Below are 17,961 nucleotides of genomic sequence, written 5' to 3'. Positions count from 1 at the left end.
AAATTGGAAAGACTGTAGCCCAAAGGCACTGAGCAGGAAAGTCTGAAACTCTGGAAGGAAGTTGGACAATACAAAGAGTGCCTGAGATTCCAGCAATGATTGGAAGCCTAAAATAAGTAGAATGTGGCTTGGGCAAGACACCCAGATAGAAACCAAATCCATATCCTAAAAAAAAATAAAAGTGGAAAACAGGGATGGAGATGTGGTTTAGTGGTAGCTCATCAGCCTAGCAAAATGAGGCCCTGAATTTAAACTCCAGGACCATCAAAAACAAGAAGAAAGAGCTGGAGGAAGGAAGGAAAGAAGGAAGGAAAGGAGGGGAAAAGAGAGACAGGGAGGGAGAGAGAAAGGGAAGGATGGATGGATGGACAGACAGAAGAAAAGAACAAAAGAGAAAGAGAAAGGGAGAAGAAAGAGAAGGAGAGAAGGGAGGGAAGAAAAATAAAGAGACAGAAAAAGGGAAGGAGTTAGAAGGTGGAAGAGAAAAACAGATAAAGAGAAAAGAAAGGGAAGGAAGAAAGGAGATGTGTGTGTGTGTGTGTGTGTGTGTGTGTGTGTGTGTGTGTGTGTGTGTCATGGAACACTATTCAGCCAAAGAAATCGTATTATTTATAGCAACATGAACACATGAATGGAGTGAGAGATTGCTATGATAAGAGAAATGAGCAAGGCAATGAAAGACAAAAAGAAGAAAGAGAATGTCCTGACTTATATCTCATCATATGGTTTATGAGTAATGCAGCAATTATCTCTAATCAAATTAATATTCTTAGACTCAAAGTTAGGGATAAGCCAGGTAAACCACTTCCTAAAGCCCCAGTTTATAAAGAGAGCTAAAGCCAATCCAGGTGATATAATGCCAATACATGCTTTAAAAAAAAAGTGACAGCAACCCAATTTCACCAGAGAAATCCACCAATGGGTGAGGAGAAAGACTCAACTCATGCTACCTGAATAATGAGTGTCTGTGAGTTCACCTGGTACAGAGAAAATACCCCTCTAGAGTTCTGTGCTCCTGGCAGGTCCTTAACCTCCCCTTCATCCTCCCCTTTCAATTAGTGCATTAGCACCAGAACTTTCCTCTCCTTTTATGCTTCCAAAAAGCTGCAAGTTTTTATATTCCCACGAGAAATAGATGAGAGTCTCATTTTCCCCATTTTTACTACCCTCATTATTCTGTAGTTGTTTTGTGATAGTTTAGAAATGTTGCCCTGGTTAGGCTTGAGGGCTGAGGTTGCAGGCATACACTACTATGTCTAGCTTATTGTTTTTTAAAATGTGTATTGTTATTATAAAGGTAATGTACAGAAGGGTTACAATTACCTAAGTCAGGTCAACGGCAGGAAAATGTCACCCCTTCCCTGGCTCTCCTCCATTTTCCCTCCCATTCCCCCCTCTACAAACTATATAATTCATTTTCAACATAGTGTCTCGTGAGTACCACTGTTCAGCTTACTGCTTTTATAGCCACAATAATGTGTTCATACATGATTCTGATTTGCAGTTTCCCTTAATAAATAATGAGGTGGGCTGGGAAGGTGGCTTAGTGGTAGAGTGCTTGCCTTGCATGCATGAGGCCCTGGGTTCAATTCCTCAGCACCATATAAGCAAAAAGAAAAAAGCCAGAAGTGGCGCTGTGTCTCAAGTGGTAAAGCGCTAGCCTTGAGCTGAAGAGCTGAGGGACAGCGCCCAGGCCCAGAGTTCAGGCCCCACAACTGGACCCAATAAATAAATAAATAAATAATGAGGCTGGGCATCATGTCATTTGCTTGACCATTTGTATTTCTATTTTGGAAAAAAATGAAATTTACTCAAACATGTCATGCAATGCTTCCTTTTCAGCTTATACTCATTGAAAGTACTCTAGCAACAAACATACAGAAAAGTTACCCTATGATCTTACAACCCCCTATAATGCAACAAATAGTTTTGCTCCAAGTTTCTTGTTTGTATGCCTGTTTTTTCCATCTCTCATTTTTAATATTTTTCATAAGCTATATAAACTAGTGCATAGTGGTGCCAGATATAAATGTCTATTGCACAGTGAGAGAATAAATGAACAACGAAGAAAAGATCTGAGATGACCCCTATCTCCAGAAAAGTTCCCTGTACCTTTGTGGGCAAAGGCATAAGCTAACTTCTTTCAGCAATACTCAGCTGGCAGAAGAATTATTTCCCGGTCTCAGCTGGCAGGGCTCCCAACCCCATGGCTGGCTCTGGGTTGGGAAATGAAAGGGAAGGATGACTGTACATCACCACTGTGTGAAGTGAGCAACACTTACTTCAGGAAAAAAAATGTCTTCTTTATTCACCTTCACCTCAACCCAGAAGATCTCTGGGCCATTCAGCTTTGTGTCCAGATCCTTTCTCGTCCATCTCGGGAAGCCAGAGCTGGGCCCACTCCCGCTCTTCTGGTGTGTGGTCCGAGTTTCAATTCTGTCTGGCAGACAGTGTGGAGGGACCCAGGTCAGTGGGGTCATCAAAATGCTAAGAGAAAATCTGATTGATGAGCAAGTGTCAGCAGGAATGAATGGAGGCCTTAATTAATGACTTCTGCCCTGTTTCAAAGAAAGGTTCCCTTACACCCAGCTTTCTCTTTTCTCTGCAAAAGAGAAAAAGAAAGAAAAGAAAGGAAAAAAATTGTGGTAGGGTAAGGGTTTGAGGAAGCAAAGGAGGAAAAAACACCCCAATAATCCCAAGTTTTCTGAACGACATAAAGGGGACTTCAAAGACAGACATTCTGGGTAGTGTTTTTATGCGCGAGACTGGTTCAGTGATTCTCTCCTCTCTTTGTGTCCACGGACAGCTAGGCTCCAATCCAAAGCGAAAAAAGAAAAGGCCTCATTGTTCTGAGAGGAGCTAGCTTTTACAAGAAATTTCCTCCTTGCCACTGGGGCAAATTAACTGGCTAGGCCCGGGGTACTCTGGGAGCATTTCTTCCAGAGCTGGCTCCACCCTGCTGCCCCTCCCCGCTCACTCCAGAGTACCTGTCACACAGACTGCCCAGCGGGCTTTGACTTGATCGGAGTCAGTATGAAAGGCATACATGTAACTCAGAGGAGGTGGTCTGGTAAGAATAAGCCACAGAAGATTCCTCCAAGTAGTGTCTGTGCTGAGGGTCTCATTCAGCATTGGTTTTAGCTGGCAGCCCAGCAACTGACTCTTTGCCATGTATCTATCTGGTGCTGAGCTGAGTGATGCAGCAGAATATAAAGAGGAAAAGGTTCAAATCGCAGCCCAGCCAGTCACTTAAGCTTTCTGACCTTTGAAGTCTCATGGAGATGATCACACCTGTTTTGAGAGCTTGCTGAGGAGCTAATGACATGAGTTAACATGGGTAAAATTAGTGGTCAGTGTCTGGCACTGGGAGGGCCAGTTTTGAAAAGGAGTAAGGGACTAGTCCTTGCCCAGTGAGACATAAAAACACATGATTATGTTATGATGATACAAAGACTACAAGAAATGTGCCCATTCTTGGCACCCATAGCTCACACTTGTAACCCTAGCTACTCAGATCTGAGGGTCATGGGTCAAAGCCAGCCCAGACAGAAAAATCCAGGAGACTCTTATCTCTAATTAACTTCCAAAAAGCCAGAAGTGGAGCTGTGGCTCAAGTGGTAGAATGCTAGCCATAAGCACAAAAGCTCAGGGACAGCACCCAATCCCTGAGTTTAAGCACTAGGACCAACACACACACACACACACACACACACACACACACACACACAAAGTGTGTAAAAACTATAGGCTATAAAATTTAGAGTATGGTTTACAAAGTAGAATATTAGTTGGGCATCTCTTGTATGAAAGTCCAAAATCCACAAGGCCTGTACTGGAGCTTGAATTCAGGACCTGGGCATTGTGCCTCAGCTTTTGCACTCAAGGCTGACATTCTACCACTTGGGACATACCTCCACTTCTGGCTTTCTGGTGGTTAATTGAAGATAAGAGTGTCAAGGATTTTCCTGCCTAGCATCACTTTGATCCAGAAACCTCACATCTCAGGTAGCATTACAGGTATGAGTCACTGACACCCTGCTTCATTCAAGTTTTGTCAAACTCTAAAAAAATAACTACTTAAATTTGATAAAACAAAAAAATCATATACCCCAGTAAACAATTCAATAATAGAGACATTTCCATTATAATCAAGAGCAAAAACAGTTAACCATTATAACTCAGCCTCATTTTGGAGAATTTCAGGATAACACAAGGAGACCAGAAATATGCAAAATTTGCATCATGTTTTAAAAAGAGAGATAATGCCTTCAACATTTATAAGTGACATAATTTTTTTTGTTTGTTTGGGGGGTGCTGGTTCTGTCAGTGTCTGAACACCCTCCCTGAACCTTTTTTTGTTTTGTTTAGGTCAAGGCTAGCACTCTACCACTTGAGCTACAACTCTACTTCTGTTTTGTTGGTGGCTAATTGGAGATAAGAGTCTTACAGGCTTTCCAGCCTGAGCTGACTTTAAACTCTAATCCTCAGATCTCAGTCTCCTAAGTAGCTGGGATTGCAAGCATGAACCACTGGAGAGTTCAGTGTATATGTTTAGAATTCAGGGAAGAGTTTGCAGTTTAGGATATAAATTAGGAATTCATCAGTTCATATACAATACTAAGGCCAGGAGAGTAGTACAGACTGGTAGTACAGGGGCTGAGTCTTGTCATGCATCATGGTTAGGAAGAACAGGAGAATCGGAGTTCAAAAGAGGACAAGCATATTCCCCCAAATCATTAGCTACTCCCTTTGTGACACTAATGCATTAGAAAGGAAGATAGAAGAATATTTCCACTTACTGATATTAAATATCTAGAATAAATGTAATAAGAAATGTATAAAATCTATATAAAGGTAACTGAAATTCCCATAGAAAAATATATGACAAGGCTAAATAAGCAAAGAAACTCACCAAGTTCTTACATAGGGAAATTTCACCCAAAAGGTAAGGATTTCAGTCATTCCCAAGGCAATTTCAACAAAATTCCAATAGGTTTTAACTCTAGAAATGATTTTAAAGTATGTAACCTAACTATAAAGGAAAAAAAAGTGTAATTAGGGTATTTATGTCACAAAAGAAAGAATAGGACTAGAGATCATCATATCAAACAAAATAAGCCAGATGCAGAAAAAGAAATATCGAGGGCTTTTCAGGGTGGCTCAAACCTGTAAGCCAAACTACTTGGGGGATATCCGAAGGACTACAGCATGAAGTCAGTCCAGACAAACAGTTTGTGAGAGAGAGAGATCCCCCATCTCAACCTATAAGCCAAGAATGTCAGGTGGGGGCTGGGAATGTGGCTTGGTGGTAGAGTGCTTGCCTAGCATACATGAAGCCCTGAGTTAGAGTTCTTAGTATCATATAAACAGAAAAAGCCAGAAGTGGTAGTAGAGTGCTAGCCTTGAGCCAAAAAACAAACAAACAAACAAAAAACAACTTGGGGACAGTGCCCAGGCCCTGAGTTCAAGCATAGGACTGGCAAAAGAATATCAGGTGGGTAGGGTGAGGACTGCTTCCCCAAGAAGGATGGACCAGCAGTGACTGTCAGAGCACAGCAGAGTGAGCTGGGATCTGCCTGCGAAGGAAGGCTGCTTGGTACAGAGGGCTAAAGATGAAGAAAAGTGAAAGTGATGGGAACAGCAAGCTAGTATGGGCTGTTGTCAGGGCCTAGTCAGAGGGAGGAGGTCAGCTTTGCATTAGGTGCTTAGAACCCTAGCATGGTGAGAAGAGAGTCCATTGGAGAAGAGGATGTTATGGTCTGAATGTATTACCCAAAACTCATATGTATAGCCATGAAGAGATGGGAAGTTGGTGGATCATGAAACAGAGCCTCTGGAGCCTGAAATTAGTGCCCTGTCTTACAAAGTTCTATGTGTTGATGATGAAAAGACAATCAAAATTAGACAAACGTCATTGGCTGCTCATGCCTGCAATCCTAACTACTCAGGAGGCTGAAATCTGAGGGTGGCAATTTTGAAGCTACTGTGGACAGAAAAGTCCATGAGACACTCTACCACTTGAGCCACAGCTCCACTTCCAACTTTTGGATAGTTAATTGGGGACAAGAGTCTCACAGTTTCCTGTCTGGGCTAACTTCAAACCACAATTCTCAGCTCTCTGCTCCCTGAGTAGTTAGGATTACAGGCATGAGCCCCTGGTAGATGGCAAATATGGGTTTCCCTTCACATGTTACTTGTGTGTGTGTAAAGTGCCATGACCTTTGGTAAATAATTTTGTGATAGCTAATGAGTGCCAAAGTAACATGCTTTAGGAGGTGCTAATGGTGAGGGGTTTTTCTTTTAAAAAAAAAAAAAGAAATATTTTCAAGACTGCAGTGTTAAGAGTTCAATTAATAGAGAAACAATATCTGGTGATTTTTCTCAGCAAATGCCCACCAACAATATTCAATCCCACAGACAATATTAGAGGAAACTTTTGAATAATGGCGTACAGCTAGTAGCATTTCTAGATGCAATCCTGATAAGTTTATCTGTTACACACAATACATACTTTATACATTTGGACATAATTCCTTCACAGAACACAATAAAGGCAAAATAGAGGGGCTGGGTATCTTATACTGTTGATTTTATTCCTGCGGTATTGAAAGTTGAATCCAGGGCCTTGCATGCTAGGTAAGTGCTCTATCACTGAGCTATATCTCAGCCTGAGGAAGAAGGAAAGGTCAAGAAGAAAGTATGGGCCCCTAGCCTGGGATCTGAAAAACTGAGTTCGATTTCTTTTTTTCAATAAGTTTTTTATGGTGAAAATACTGTACAGAGGGGTTATATTTACATGAGCAAGGTAATGAGTACATTTCTTATCCAGCATTGTTCTATTTCTTAAGATGAGAAATAAACAGATTTCTCTGTTTTTGAAAGTTCTAATTTTTGATGTCCTTACACCCCTCTCTCTTCAGTCATTTATTGGACCTGACTCTGGAGATGACAGAAAGCCAGTGGTTTTGCAATCTCCTCTGTATTACTGGGGTTTCTATAGATGTATTTCTGCAGTTTTACAACTTAACCCAGCACCTGCCATAGAGAAGGTGCTTTGTAACTATCAGGCACATAATTAGGAATAAATTTATAATGACTAAATCATTTTTTAAGCAAGTACCCTATGGCCTGCAATTAAAAGAGTATTCTTAAATACTCTGTGTGTAAAGGGGTTGGTATTATGCAGGTCTCTAGGCATTCATACAGAGTGAGACCAAAGGAGGATATTCTTATGAAAGGGACACAAATACACAATAACTATGTGCATCTGATCAAATAAAATAATATTTTTCTTAATAAACTGCAGGAAATTGAAACAAGAGGCTTATCTGTTGTTGCTGTTTTTGTTTTATTTTCCTTTTGTCTTGTTTGTTTATCTGTCTTTGGGATGGTAAGGGGAGGCAGGGAAATGGTAGGACAAAGTGTGAACAAATGCAGCGGTGGTACTCACTGAAAATGAACTATCTAACTTGTGGGTGGGGATGGAAAGGGAAAACTGGGATAGAGTGAAGAAAGGGTGACATTGTTCAAAAAGTACTCTTTTTCTGATGTATGAACTGTAACCCCACTGTACATCTCCTTTACAATAACAATAAATAATTTTTTTTAAAAATAGATACTAAAAAACGGGGGAGGGGAGTCACAACTGTAGTCCTAGATACTCAGGAGGCTGAAATGTGAAAGATCATGATTTGAAGCTAACTGGGAAGAGAAGTTTGTGAGATTTTGTCTCCAAAACAGCAAGCAAAAGTCAGGATTGGAAGTATGGCTCAAGTGGTATAGTGCCAGCTGCAAGCAAGCTAAGTGAAATTGAGGTCCTGAGTTCAAGCCCTGTACTGCCAGAAAGAAAGAAAAGGAAGGAAGAGAAGGGGGGGAGAGAAGGAGGGAAGGAAAAGAAAAAAGATAGCAAAGAAGGAAGGAAGGGAGCAAGGGAGAGAGGGGGGAGGGAAGAAGGGAGGAAGGAAGGAAGAAAAGGAAGGAAGGAAGGAAGGAAGGAAGGAAGGAAGGAAGGAAGGAAGGAAGGAAGGAAAGAAGGAAGGAAGGAAGGAAAAAGGAAGGAAGGAAGGAAGGAAAGGAGGAGGGAGGAAGGAAAGAAGGAAGGAAAGGGGGAAAAATTGGCCTCTAATCCCTCAATTCCAGTTAACACCATCACCACTGTCAATTATGACCACTGGAAATGTGTTTAGACAGTGCCAATGTCTCCTAGATAGCAAAATTGCTCCTTGTTGAGAATCACTTCCTAGAAAGAAAAGAAAAGATCAATCATCAAATATAGGGAAGTAATAAGAAAATGGACTCACTTTAATTGAAAACATCTACTGTGAGCTGGGTACAGTTTTGTATCCATTGTTCCATTTTAAGTAGGAATATGAAATAGAAAAGTCTCATCACACCCCGATTGCCTGCTGGAATCCCCCCAAGGTTACGTGAGGTCAAGCTCTCAAGTGATTAAGCCCCGCAACAGACACCATCACTTTCCTGACCCCATTCATGGGTTAGTAAAGTCCAGTTCCCACGCCGCCTGGAAGACAAGTGTTTGACATTGCTCCATGGATATTAATTCAAGTGACTCTGGGAGGCCTCAAAAATGACTTCCAGTCAGCTCCAAGGGAGAACAGGACAAACTCTAGCGCTTTGACGTCTGCTTCCTCTGCCCAAGCCATTGGCTGGCCATCACTGATGGAAGGCCTGAGTTAAGCTGAGAAGTGGAGCTGGTCAGATTGTGTGCTGAAGTCCAGATCAAGGATCCCGGCAGGTGCTTTCGTATTCCCTTAGCAGCCTGCTTCCACCTGCTGCTTGCTGGCAGTATTAATAACATGAGCAGCAGGAGGCTTCCCATCAGAATGGGGGCTGTCTGGATAATTATCCAGGGGTCTAGGACCAGTCAGTAAATTACTCTGTGACCTGGGAATTCAGCATGTTACCACCATCACTCAGCCTGCTCACTATATTACTCTCCCCTCCTGGGGCACTGATATTGATTTGTCTGGTTCACATTCAGAGCATTGATTTCATGCTTTTTGTTTTCCATCTAAGAGGTAAGAAGTAGGCCCTTTGGGGAGACTAGTTCTCAGGTCATCAAGATGACCCCAGGTGACAGGAAGAGGGCAAGTCAGCACCTGCTCTCTGTGGTGCTCCCAAATGTATTTCAATATTGTGTATGTGCATATATATATATTCACATATGCATATATGTATACATATGTGTATGCATGCATATGTGTGTACATGTATATTTATACATGTGTATATGTGTATATACACACATATGCACACACACAGAAAAGATTGTATCCGAGCCAGGCATCGGTGGTTCCCGCCTGTAATCCTAGCTACTCAGGAGGCTGAGATCTGAAGGTCACGGTTCAAAGCCAGCCTGGGCAGGAAAGACTATGAGACTCTTATCTCCAATAAACCACCAGAAAACCAGAAGTGGCTCTGTAGCTCACGGGTAGAGCACTAACATTGAGCTGAAGAGCTGAGGGATAATGCCCAGGCCCAGAGTTCAAGCCCCAAGACTGACAAAAAAAAAAAAAAAAAGATTGTGTCCAGTCAAGGCTGGAGCCACAGCTCCACTTCCAGCGTTTGCTGGCTAATTGGAGATAAGTCTCATGGACTTTCCTGTCTACACTAGCTTTGAACATCAATCCTCAGATTTCAGCCTCCTGTGTAACTAGGATTACAGGAGCAAGGCACCAGCACCTGACTATTTCAATCTTTTTCTTTTTGTCAGAGTCTGGGCACTTTCTTGTAAATTGCCTATACATACAAGATTACAGATTTAAGGCAGAAAAAGGCAGAGAGAAAAGCCTCACATCATTCCCAACTCACCCACAACACACTAGCTAGTCCAAAAGAAAGCAGCACATTCAAGTATATTCTCCCAGTGGTGGTGGCCAGGCTCCTTGGGGCATGTGTACAAGCTGTTTTCTTTCCCTAGCATCTTCTTTGCCCTCTCTCTCCCATACTCATTCTAACCTTCTCCATCTTGTCTTAGATGCCACACTCTGCAGGAAGCATCCCTGAATCCACCCAGAATGTAGTCAGGTCTTCATCACCCCAAGTCTGCCATGGAAGCCATTCTGTATTACGTGACTCATGTTAATTTGTTGTTGCAGCCATCTGTCTTTTTGTTTCTCCTATCTTTCAGACTGTGAGTTTGGTGGAAATAAGAAGTAGTCCACATCCTCACCAGGTCTTTATTTCCCATGCCAGTAAAAATTAATAACTAGATATAGGTATTATATAACTTCTTTCTGGGTAAAACCTGGGTCCCAAATTTAGTTCAGTCAAGACATCACTCATGGGGGCTAGGAAGGTGGCTCAGTGGTAGAGTGCTTGCCTTACATGCCTGAGGCCCTGGGTTCAATTCCTCAGCACCACATAAGCAAAAAAAAAAAAAAAAAAAAAAGCCGGAAGTGGTGCTGTGGCTCAAGTGGTAGAGCGCTAGCCTTGAGCTGAAGAGCTGAGGGACAGCGCCCAGGTCCAGAGTTCAAGCCCCACAACCAGACCCCTCCCCCAAAAAAGACATCCACTCATATACCCTTCACCAAGAAGAGCAGCCATGAACATTTCCAGTGGGAAAGTCATAGCTTTGAGGAAGGGTGACATTCTCACTCCCTAAAATTACCAATTGTACCTCTCCCTCTTCCATATCATCAGTTTCTACACATGTACCCCAGGATAATCCTGCCATTCTAATTTTAATAATCACTTCAACTCCAAAATTGATGTCAAAAGCACAAATATCCCTGGCTTGGCTTAGTTAAGCTATTTATGACCTCAGTGAAGATATTTACATACAGTCATTCTGATTTTCTCTTGCAAAGAATGAGTTGAGATCTTAAAGCCCATTCATAGTTGAAGGTTTCAATTCTAAAACCTGAAGCATATTTTGTAATTCTGCACCATAAAATTAACAACAGATTCCACTTTGCTGCAAAAGCCTTTTGACGAACAGGATATGAACGAAGTGATTAAGTTGAAATAAAAAATCTACCTACTTTTTCCCATCAAGTGGCAAGAAGAGAGTTCATGATCAGACCCCCGATTCCTTTCTACCTTCCCCATTCAGCTGCTAATCATACACTGACAGTAGTTCCTCTTCACATCAATGCTTTTCTGGTCAATGTGCTTTTTCCTATACGGTTCTCTCTGCTAGAAGTACCCCTTTTCCCTGTGCTTCTGTCATGATTTCAAGCCTTTGTTAGACCTCACCTCTTGTGCCCTCATTTAGAATGTCTTGGGAAACAGTACCACATCAATTTCAAATTTACATTGGAACTTGAACAGACCCAGAACTCTTGGCCCACCACTTAACTGCTTCTGTCCACGTACTGCGGGAAAGTATCAGACTAGGTTCAGAAAGCCATTTTTTGGAAAACAATCTGCAGTGACTGAGAAGTACTGCCATTTGGTCAAGTGTGAGGAGAAGGATAAAGTTTTCCCACAACAATAGAAATCTCTCAGTGATCTGGAAGGATTCCCTTGTCTTTAACTGCCTATTTCCAGAGTTCTACAAGGTCATTCCTGGAATCCAATCATAGTCTGGGCCTGGGGCAACTTTTCACACATTAAGTCTATCACACGCCAGGCTCAACTAATAGAAAATGCTAACAAGTTTGCCCAGAGCATATTAGCTGCTGCTAAGACCAGGCCCTATGATTTCAGTTGCATTGAAAACTAAAAGCTGATGGGATTTCTTGGTCTCCAGAATGAGGTAGAGTTTAGGGATGAGGGTGGAACTTAGGGATTAGGGCACAGAAAAATTGGAAGCAGTAGGCAGGGCAAGAGAGGCTGAGCTACCTACAAAAGAAGCTGCAGGAGAGGAGAAACCTCACCCTTTGGCAGCTACTTCTGAGCAGGAAGCCAGCATTAGGTCCTGATTTCAAGAGGGAGATTGCAACCGATTGCTCCTGGAGTAATGGAGACCACGGAACAGAATTGCCAAGGTTCCTCCCGGCCACCTGGCAAACATGCCCAGCTTCAGAAGCATGTGCCTCCTTTCCAGACAGCACTGGCTCCTAGACAGCACATGGGTCTGAGTTGGAAGAAACGTTCCCTGGTTGGTGCCGGCCTCTTGAACACAGGGAACACTTGCTACCTGAACGCCACCCTGCAGTGTCTGACCCACACAGGCCCACTTGCCAGTCACATGCTGCGCCGGATGCCTTGCCACCACAAAACCTGCATGATGCGTGTGATGCAAGCTCACGTGCGTAGGGCTTTCCAGCACTCTGGGGACATAATTCAGCCGTCGGATGCCCTGGGTGCCGGCTTCCACACGCACAAGCAGGAAGATGCCCATGAGTTTCTCCTGTTCCTCTTGGATGCTATGCAGCAATGCCAAGCATGTGGCCCTGAGGGCTTAGAGCTTCCAGCTCAGGAGCAAAGCCTGATCCGGGCAATCTTTGGAGGCTACTGGAGGTCTCGAATCGAGTGTCTGCGGTGCCATAGCATTTCAGACACCTTGGACCCTTTTCTGGACATCACGCTGGAGGTCGCAGGAGTTCACAGCGTTGCCCAAGCATTGGGAAGACTGGTAAAGCCGGAAGAGCTGAGTGGGGAAGACGCCTATCATTGTGCAGCTTGTCTACACAAAGTATCCGCTTCCAAGACCTTGACTCTGCAAAGTGCCTCAAAGGTCCTCATCCTCGTCCTGAAAAGATTTTCTTCCTGGACAGGGGACAAGGTTGACAAGGAAGTGCACTTTCCTGAGAGTCTTGATATGCAACCCTACATGTCTCAGCACACTGAGGGACCGCTGCTGTATGACCTCTATGCTGTGCTGGTTCATGCTGGGTCCAGCAGTCACAGTGGACATTATTTCTCTTACATCAAAGCTGGCAATGCCCAGTGGTATAAAATGGATGACGCTAAGGTGACCACCTGTGATGCTTCATCTGCATTGAGTCAGCGTGCTTACATCCTCTTTTATAGCCAGAAGAGCACTGATGGTGAGAGACACCCTGAGGATGTGTTCATCGGCAGGGACTCGGTAGCTCACCAGGCAGAAGAAAAGGAGGGAAGAACACCCCACCCGGACAGGAACAAGCACTCTCCTCTGACCCTTGTGGAGCCACAGCCAGATGTGCAAAGTACAGTGCTGAAAGAAATCTCCCTAGACCAATGGAAATTCTTCCAGGAACAAAACCGCCCAAAGTCTCAGTGCCACCTCAGGAAAATAGAGTTCATACAAGATACCAATCTGGTCGTGATTCACCCCTCCAAACACACGGATGAGATGAGAAGAGAAAATCATGCTGATAAGGAAAATTCCTCACCCAAAACCTGTTGCCAGAACACAACAGGTCAGATCTCCAGAAATCAGAGCCAACAGCCTTGTGAGCACACCAGGGCCCGATCTCACAAGAGAAGGAACAAGCAAGGAAAGCAAGGAAAGAAGCCTGTGTTGGTGTACTCATAACCTCCCTGAGTTGGCACATTGGGTGCTGGTTCTGCCTCTTGATCTGTGGAGTCTGGCACTCCCCGGAGATTTTTACCTCAACAATAGTGTTATATGACTGGAAGCATAGATTCACATCTGGAATTTTCTGTGTCATTGGAGATGAGAAGCCAATGAACATGCATGTCCTTGCTGGCTTCAAAGGGCCTTCCTTGGATCTCAACCTCCTGTGTAGCTTGGGTTACAGGCCTGAGACACAGGGCCCGGCCAGGATCTCAGATTACCAAGTTTGTTTGTGCCTTATTGGAGAGTACAAAACCTGAAAAGTTGGGGACAAGAAATTCCTGTGAATCACATTAAATCAATTACATATCTTGTGTTCTATATCTCTGAACTTGTGAAAACCAGAAATGAAATGTAAAAGTGAAGGATGAATGTGATAAAAAATGGTAATTGTGTAGAAACAACCATGTGCAAATGGCAAATTGTATTGTAACTGCTCTGAATCTCTGAGAGCTTCACATGGGAGGATAGGAGAGAACTCTGTGTGCTCAGTAGTACCGGTGAAAATCTACTGTGACAGTGTTTCAGAAGCTTTGAGAATGAAAGGAATCCATCCCTGCAACCCTGAAAATGCTCCTGATGGAGCACAAAACCCTGCTGAACTCTCTTCTCTGAACTGGTCTGTGGTTTGCGTGTTTGGGCCACTGCTGGTGGATCCATGGACATTAACTTTGTGATCTCACTGAAAGCAGTTCTCTGCCATTCTTGGGAAGAACGCTGTGTTATTGCTGGATTGATAGTGCGGGATAATATACATAGTACCATCATGGATGGAACTAAATAAATAAATAAATAAAGTGAAATGCCAAGTTCTAACTACCTTGTATGTGTAGATATTGGGATGTGAACTCAGAATGTGGACATTGTTCCTTTGTTCTTTTGCTCTAGGCTAGCATGCTGCCTCTTGAGGCAGAGCTCCAATGTCGAATTTTTAGTAGTTAATTGAAGATCAAAGTCTCTTAGACTTCCTGCCTGGCCTGGCTTTGAACAGAGATCCTCAGATGTCAGTCTCCTAAGCAGCCAGAATTCCAGGGAGGAGCCACCAGTTGCCAGCTGTGGTGGGTCTTTTTCAAGGTACATTTGATGTCTCTGCCTCCCTAGAAGTTTAGGACCATATTGGTCCATGAGTTTTTTTCCAATATCTGAGCCAGCCTAATGCCCACAACCTGAGTAATCAAACAGTGTTTTATTGAGTTTAATTCTGTATGTGGTCGAGTATTTGTGTTGCCTTCCAGTTGTTCTAGAAAGGGGTTTCAACATGTCAATGTATGTGTGTACTGCATCTCCAATAAAAGTCTACAATACATTCTGTGGTTGTGTGGAAGATTATGTGTGACCCTTCTTGTACACATTCCCTTTGCACTCTACTTCTCATGGTGAGTTTGTGTGACAGGTATTTTTAAATACAATTCATAAAGGAGAGATCAGATATTCAGAAGGCTGAATTTTGGCTCAGAATCCTAGAGGTTATTGCTGATCTCACACTGAATTTCTTCTCTCCATTTCGCTAGGTTTTCACTCACCTCTCCCACAATAAGAGAAGCTAATTCACTCTTCTACCTTATTCATTGAGTGTATTGGGAGGGGTGGGGAGTGACATGCTTGCATGCTGGTCGTAGACCTTGAACTCAGGACCCAGTTCCTATCCTTTTGCAATAGGCTAGTCCTCTACCACTTCCTTCATTTTTCTTTATTTGTTCTGTTTTCTTTCTCTCTCTCTTTCTTTCTTTCTTTCTTTCTGTGTTTTTCCTTGCTTTCCTTATCTCTATTTCTTTTCCCTTCCCTTCTCCTGTTGTACCTTTGCTTCCCAGCCCCTTCTTTTCTCCTGTCTTCCTCTCCTTTCTCCTCACTTCCTCTCTCCTTCCTTCCCTGGCTTTCTCTTCTCTTTCCAGTTCCTCGCTTGCCCTCCCCTGGTCTCCTCTCCTTTGCTTTCTGTTCTTTCCCTCTTTTCCTTTTCTGTTTTCATAGAAAGAATTCTAAGGATGTGTGTGATAACAATTACAATGTGTAACAGAAGACTTGCACCTATATTATTCTGTGCATTAATTTCTCTAACCTGGTCATAGATTAGATATGAGGTTGAAACGATAGGGAAGTCTGAAATGACTTACTTTCACAGCACAACTAGTGGAGACAGCACTTAGTGAAATAGTAATGAAGGATATGTTCATAGGTAAACTCCCAAGGCTCAATTGCGGATCTTTTGAGTTTGTTCTAATCAGTAGCTAACCAAAGGGAGAGGGCAGTTCACAGCATGCTATTAAGGACTTGAATTCAAGAAAAAACAGATCTGGGCACAAAAACGTGGAAATAACTACATATACACATTCACAAGAACCTGGATTAAACCCTGGACACACAAATAGTTCAGACATGAAAAATGAGGGGAAAGAGTAGTAAGTACATAATGAAGATTTCCATGGATGGTATTGTTGACATGCAAGGACTACATGGTGACTGGGTGATGACCAAATATTTCAGAAAGCAAATTGTTTGGGTCAGTTGTCCCTTGGTCCAAACATAGCTGATATGGGATCAAATGGGATCAAAATATTTTGTCTTTTGTTATGAAAGGATAAATAGGTGCGTGTTTGGAAAGCCATTTTTTGGACAACAATTTGCACTGACTGACAAGTACTGCCATTTGATCAAGTGTGAGGCGAAGGATGAAGTTTTAGCACACTGATTGAAATCTCTCAGGGATCTGGGAGGTTTCTCCTGTCTTCAATTTCCTATTTCCAGAGTTCTACAAGGTCATGCTTGGAATCCAATCCCAGTCTGTGCCTGGGGCAAGTTTTCTCACCTTCAGTCTATCACATGACAGGCTCAACCAATAGAGAATGAGAACAGGTTTGCCCAGAGCACACCTATTCTTGGAAAGACCACACCCTATTATCTCACCTCAGCTCAAAACTGGAAGTTGAATGGTTTTTTGGCCCCTAGTGATGGGTGGAGCTTAGGGATTGAGGCAGAAAAGAATTGGAAGGAGAAGGCGTGGCAAGAGGGGCTGAGCTACCTACAAAAGAAGCTGCAGGGGAGGCGAAACCTCACCCTTTGGCAGCTACTTCTGTGGAGGAAGCCAGCATTTGCTCCTGATTTCAAGAGGGAGATTAGAACGTGATTGGAGACCACGGAACTGAATTTGGAAGCTTCCCCATCACAATCTGGGAAATATACAAACCTCCAGAAGAATGTGTCTCCTTTCCACACAGAACTGGCTCCCAGACAGCATACTCTGCCATGTTGTGTGTATTTTGGCCACTGCTGATGGATCCATGGACATTTACTTTGTTATCACCCTGAAAATACACATCATGATCTGAAAGTAAAATTTAAAAAATAAACCAAATGCCAAGGTCTAACTTAGGGTGTGGCCACTGTTCCTTTGTGATTTTTTCTGAAGGCTAGCATCTATCCCTTGTGGCAGAGCTCTACTTCAGAATTTTTAGTGGTTAATTGAAGATCAAAGTCACTTAGACTTCCTGTCTGGCTTGGCTTTGAACAGAGATCCTCAGATGTCAGCCTCCTGAGTAGTTAGGATTCCAGGCATGAGCCACCATTTCCCAGCTGCAGTGGGTCTTTTTAAAGATAAATTTGATGTCTCTCCCTCCCTGTTAGATTTTGAGATTGTAAGTCCATGATATTTTTTTCAATAACTGCACCAGCCTAATGCCTACAACCTGGTAATCAACAATGTTTTTTTTGGGGGGGGGTCTGGCCGTGGGGCCTGAACTCTGGGCCTGGGCGCTGCCCCTCAGCTCTTCAGCTCAAGGCTAGCGCTCTACTAGAGCCACAGCACCACTTCCGGCTTTTTTCTTTTTGCTTATGTGGTGCTGAGGAATCGAACCCAGGGCCTCAGGCATGCAAGGCAAGCGCTCTACCACTGAGCCACCTTCCCAGCCCCAATCAACAAATTTTTAACTGAATTAAATTATGAATTTGTTAGTATTCTCCAAAGAATAATAATTTAAAATTTTATTTTATTTGTATTATCTTCAAGCTGTTCTATAAAAAGGGTTTCATTTGAACAGGTCATTGTATGAGTATACTGCATCTATATCATAAGGGTACAATATATTATGTGGTAACACTGATGATTAACTGTGACATTTACACGTTCTTATTTCACTCTATTTCTCATGGTGAGTTCGTGTGACAGGTATTTTTATGTGCAATTCACAAATGAGACAACAGATATTCAGAAGGTTTAATTTTGACCCAAAGTCCTAGAGGGAGTTGCTGACCTCACACTGAATTACTTTTCTCCCTTCTCACAAGGTGTTCCTTACTTAGCTACCCTTCAAAAGGAGAACCTAGGTCACTCTTCGAGCTAAGGCATATTGTGTGTGTGTGTGTGTGCGTGCGTGCGTGCGTGCGTGCGTGCGCGCACTGGCTCTAAGGCTTGAAATCAGGGCCTGGGTGCTGTCCTTGAAGTTCTTTGGTTGAAGGCTAGTCCTCTGCCACTTGAGCTAAAGCTTTACTTGTGACCTATT

The 17,961-nt window shown here is 43.0% G+C and overlaps 1 protein-coding gene across 1 annotated transcript; it reads left to right on the top strand.

Annotated features, from left to right (window-relative positions):
* Window positions 1-11,923: 11,923 nt before the first annotated feature.
* On the top strand, window positions 11,924-13,426 carry LOC122113641 (ubiquitin carboxyl-terminal hydrolase 17-like protein 6). Its single transcript, XM_042686708.1, has one exon. The coding sequence runs from the start codon at window positions 11,924-11,926 to the stop codon at window positions 13,424-13,426; it is 1,503 nt and encodes a 500-aa protein (XP_042542642.1).
* Window positions 13,427-17,961: the final 4,535 nt, after the last annotated feature.

Source organism: Dipodomys spectabilis, unplaced genomic scaffold (genome assembly GCF_019054845.1).
Source record: "Dipodomys spectabilis isolate Male_0828 unplaced genomic scaffold, ASM1905484v1 ptg000003l, whole genome shotgun sequence".
NCBI lineage: Eukaryota > Metazoa > Chordata > Mammalia > Rodentia > Heteromyidae > Dipodomys > Dipodomys spectabilis.
Note: the sequence above shows the minus strand (reverse complement) of the source record. Positions and strands in the feature narration are given on the sequence as shown.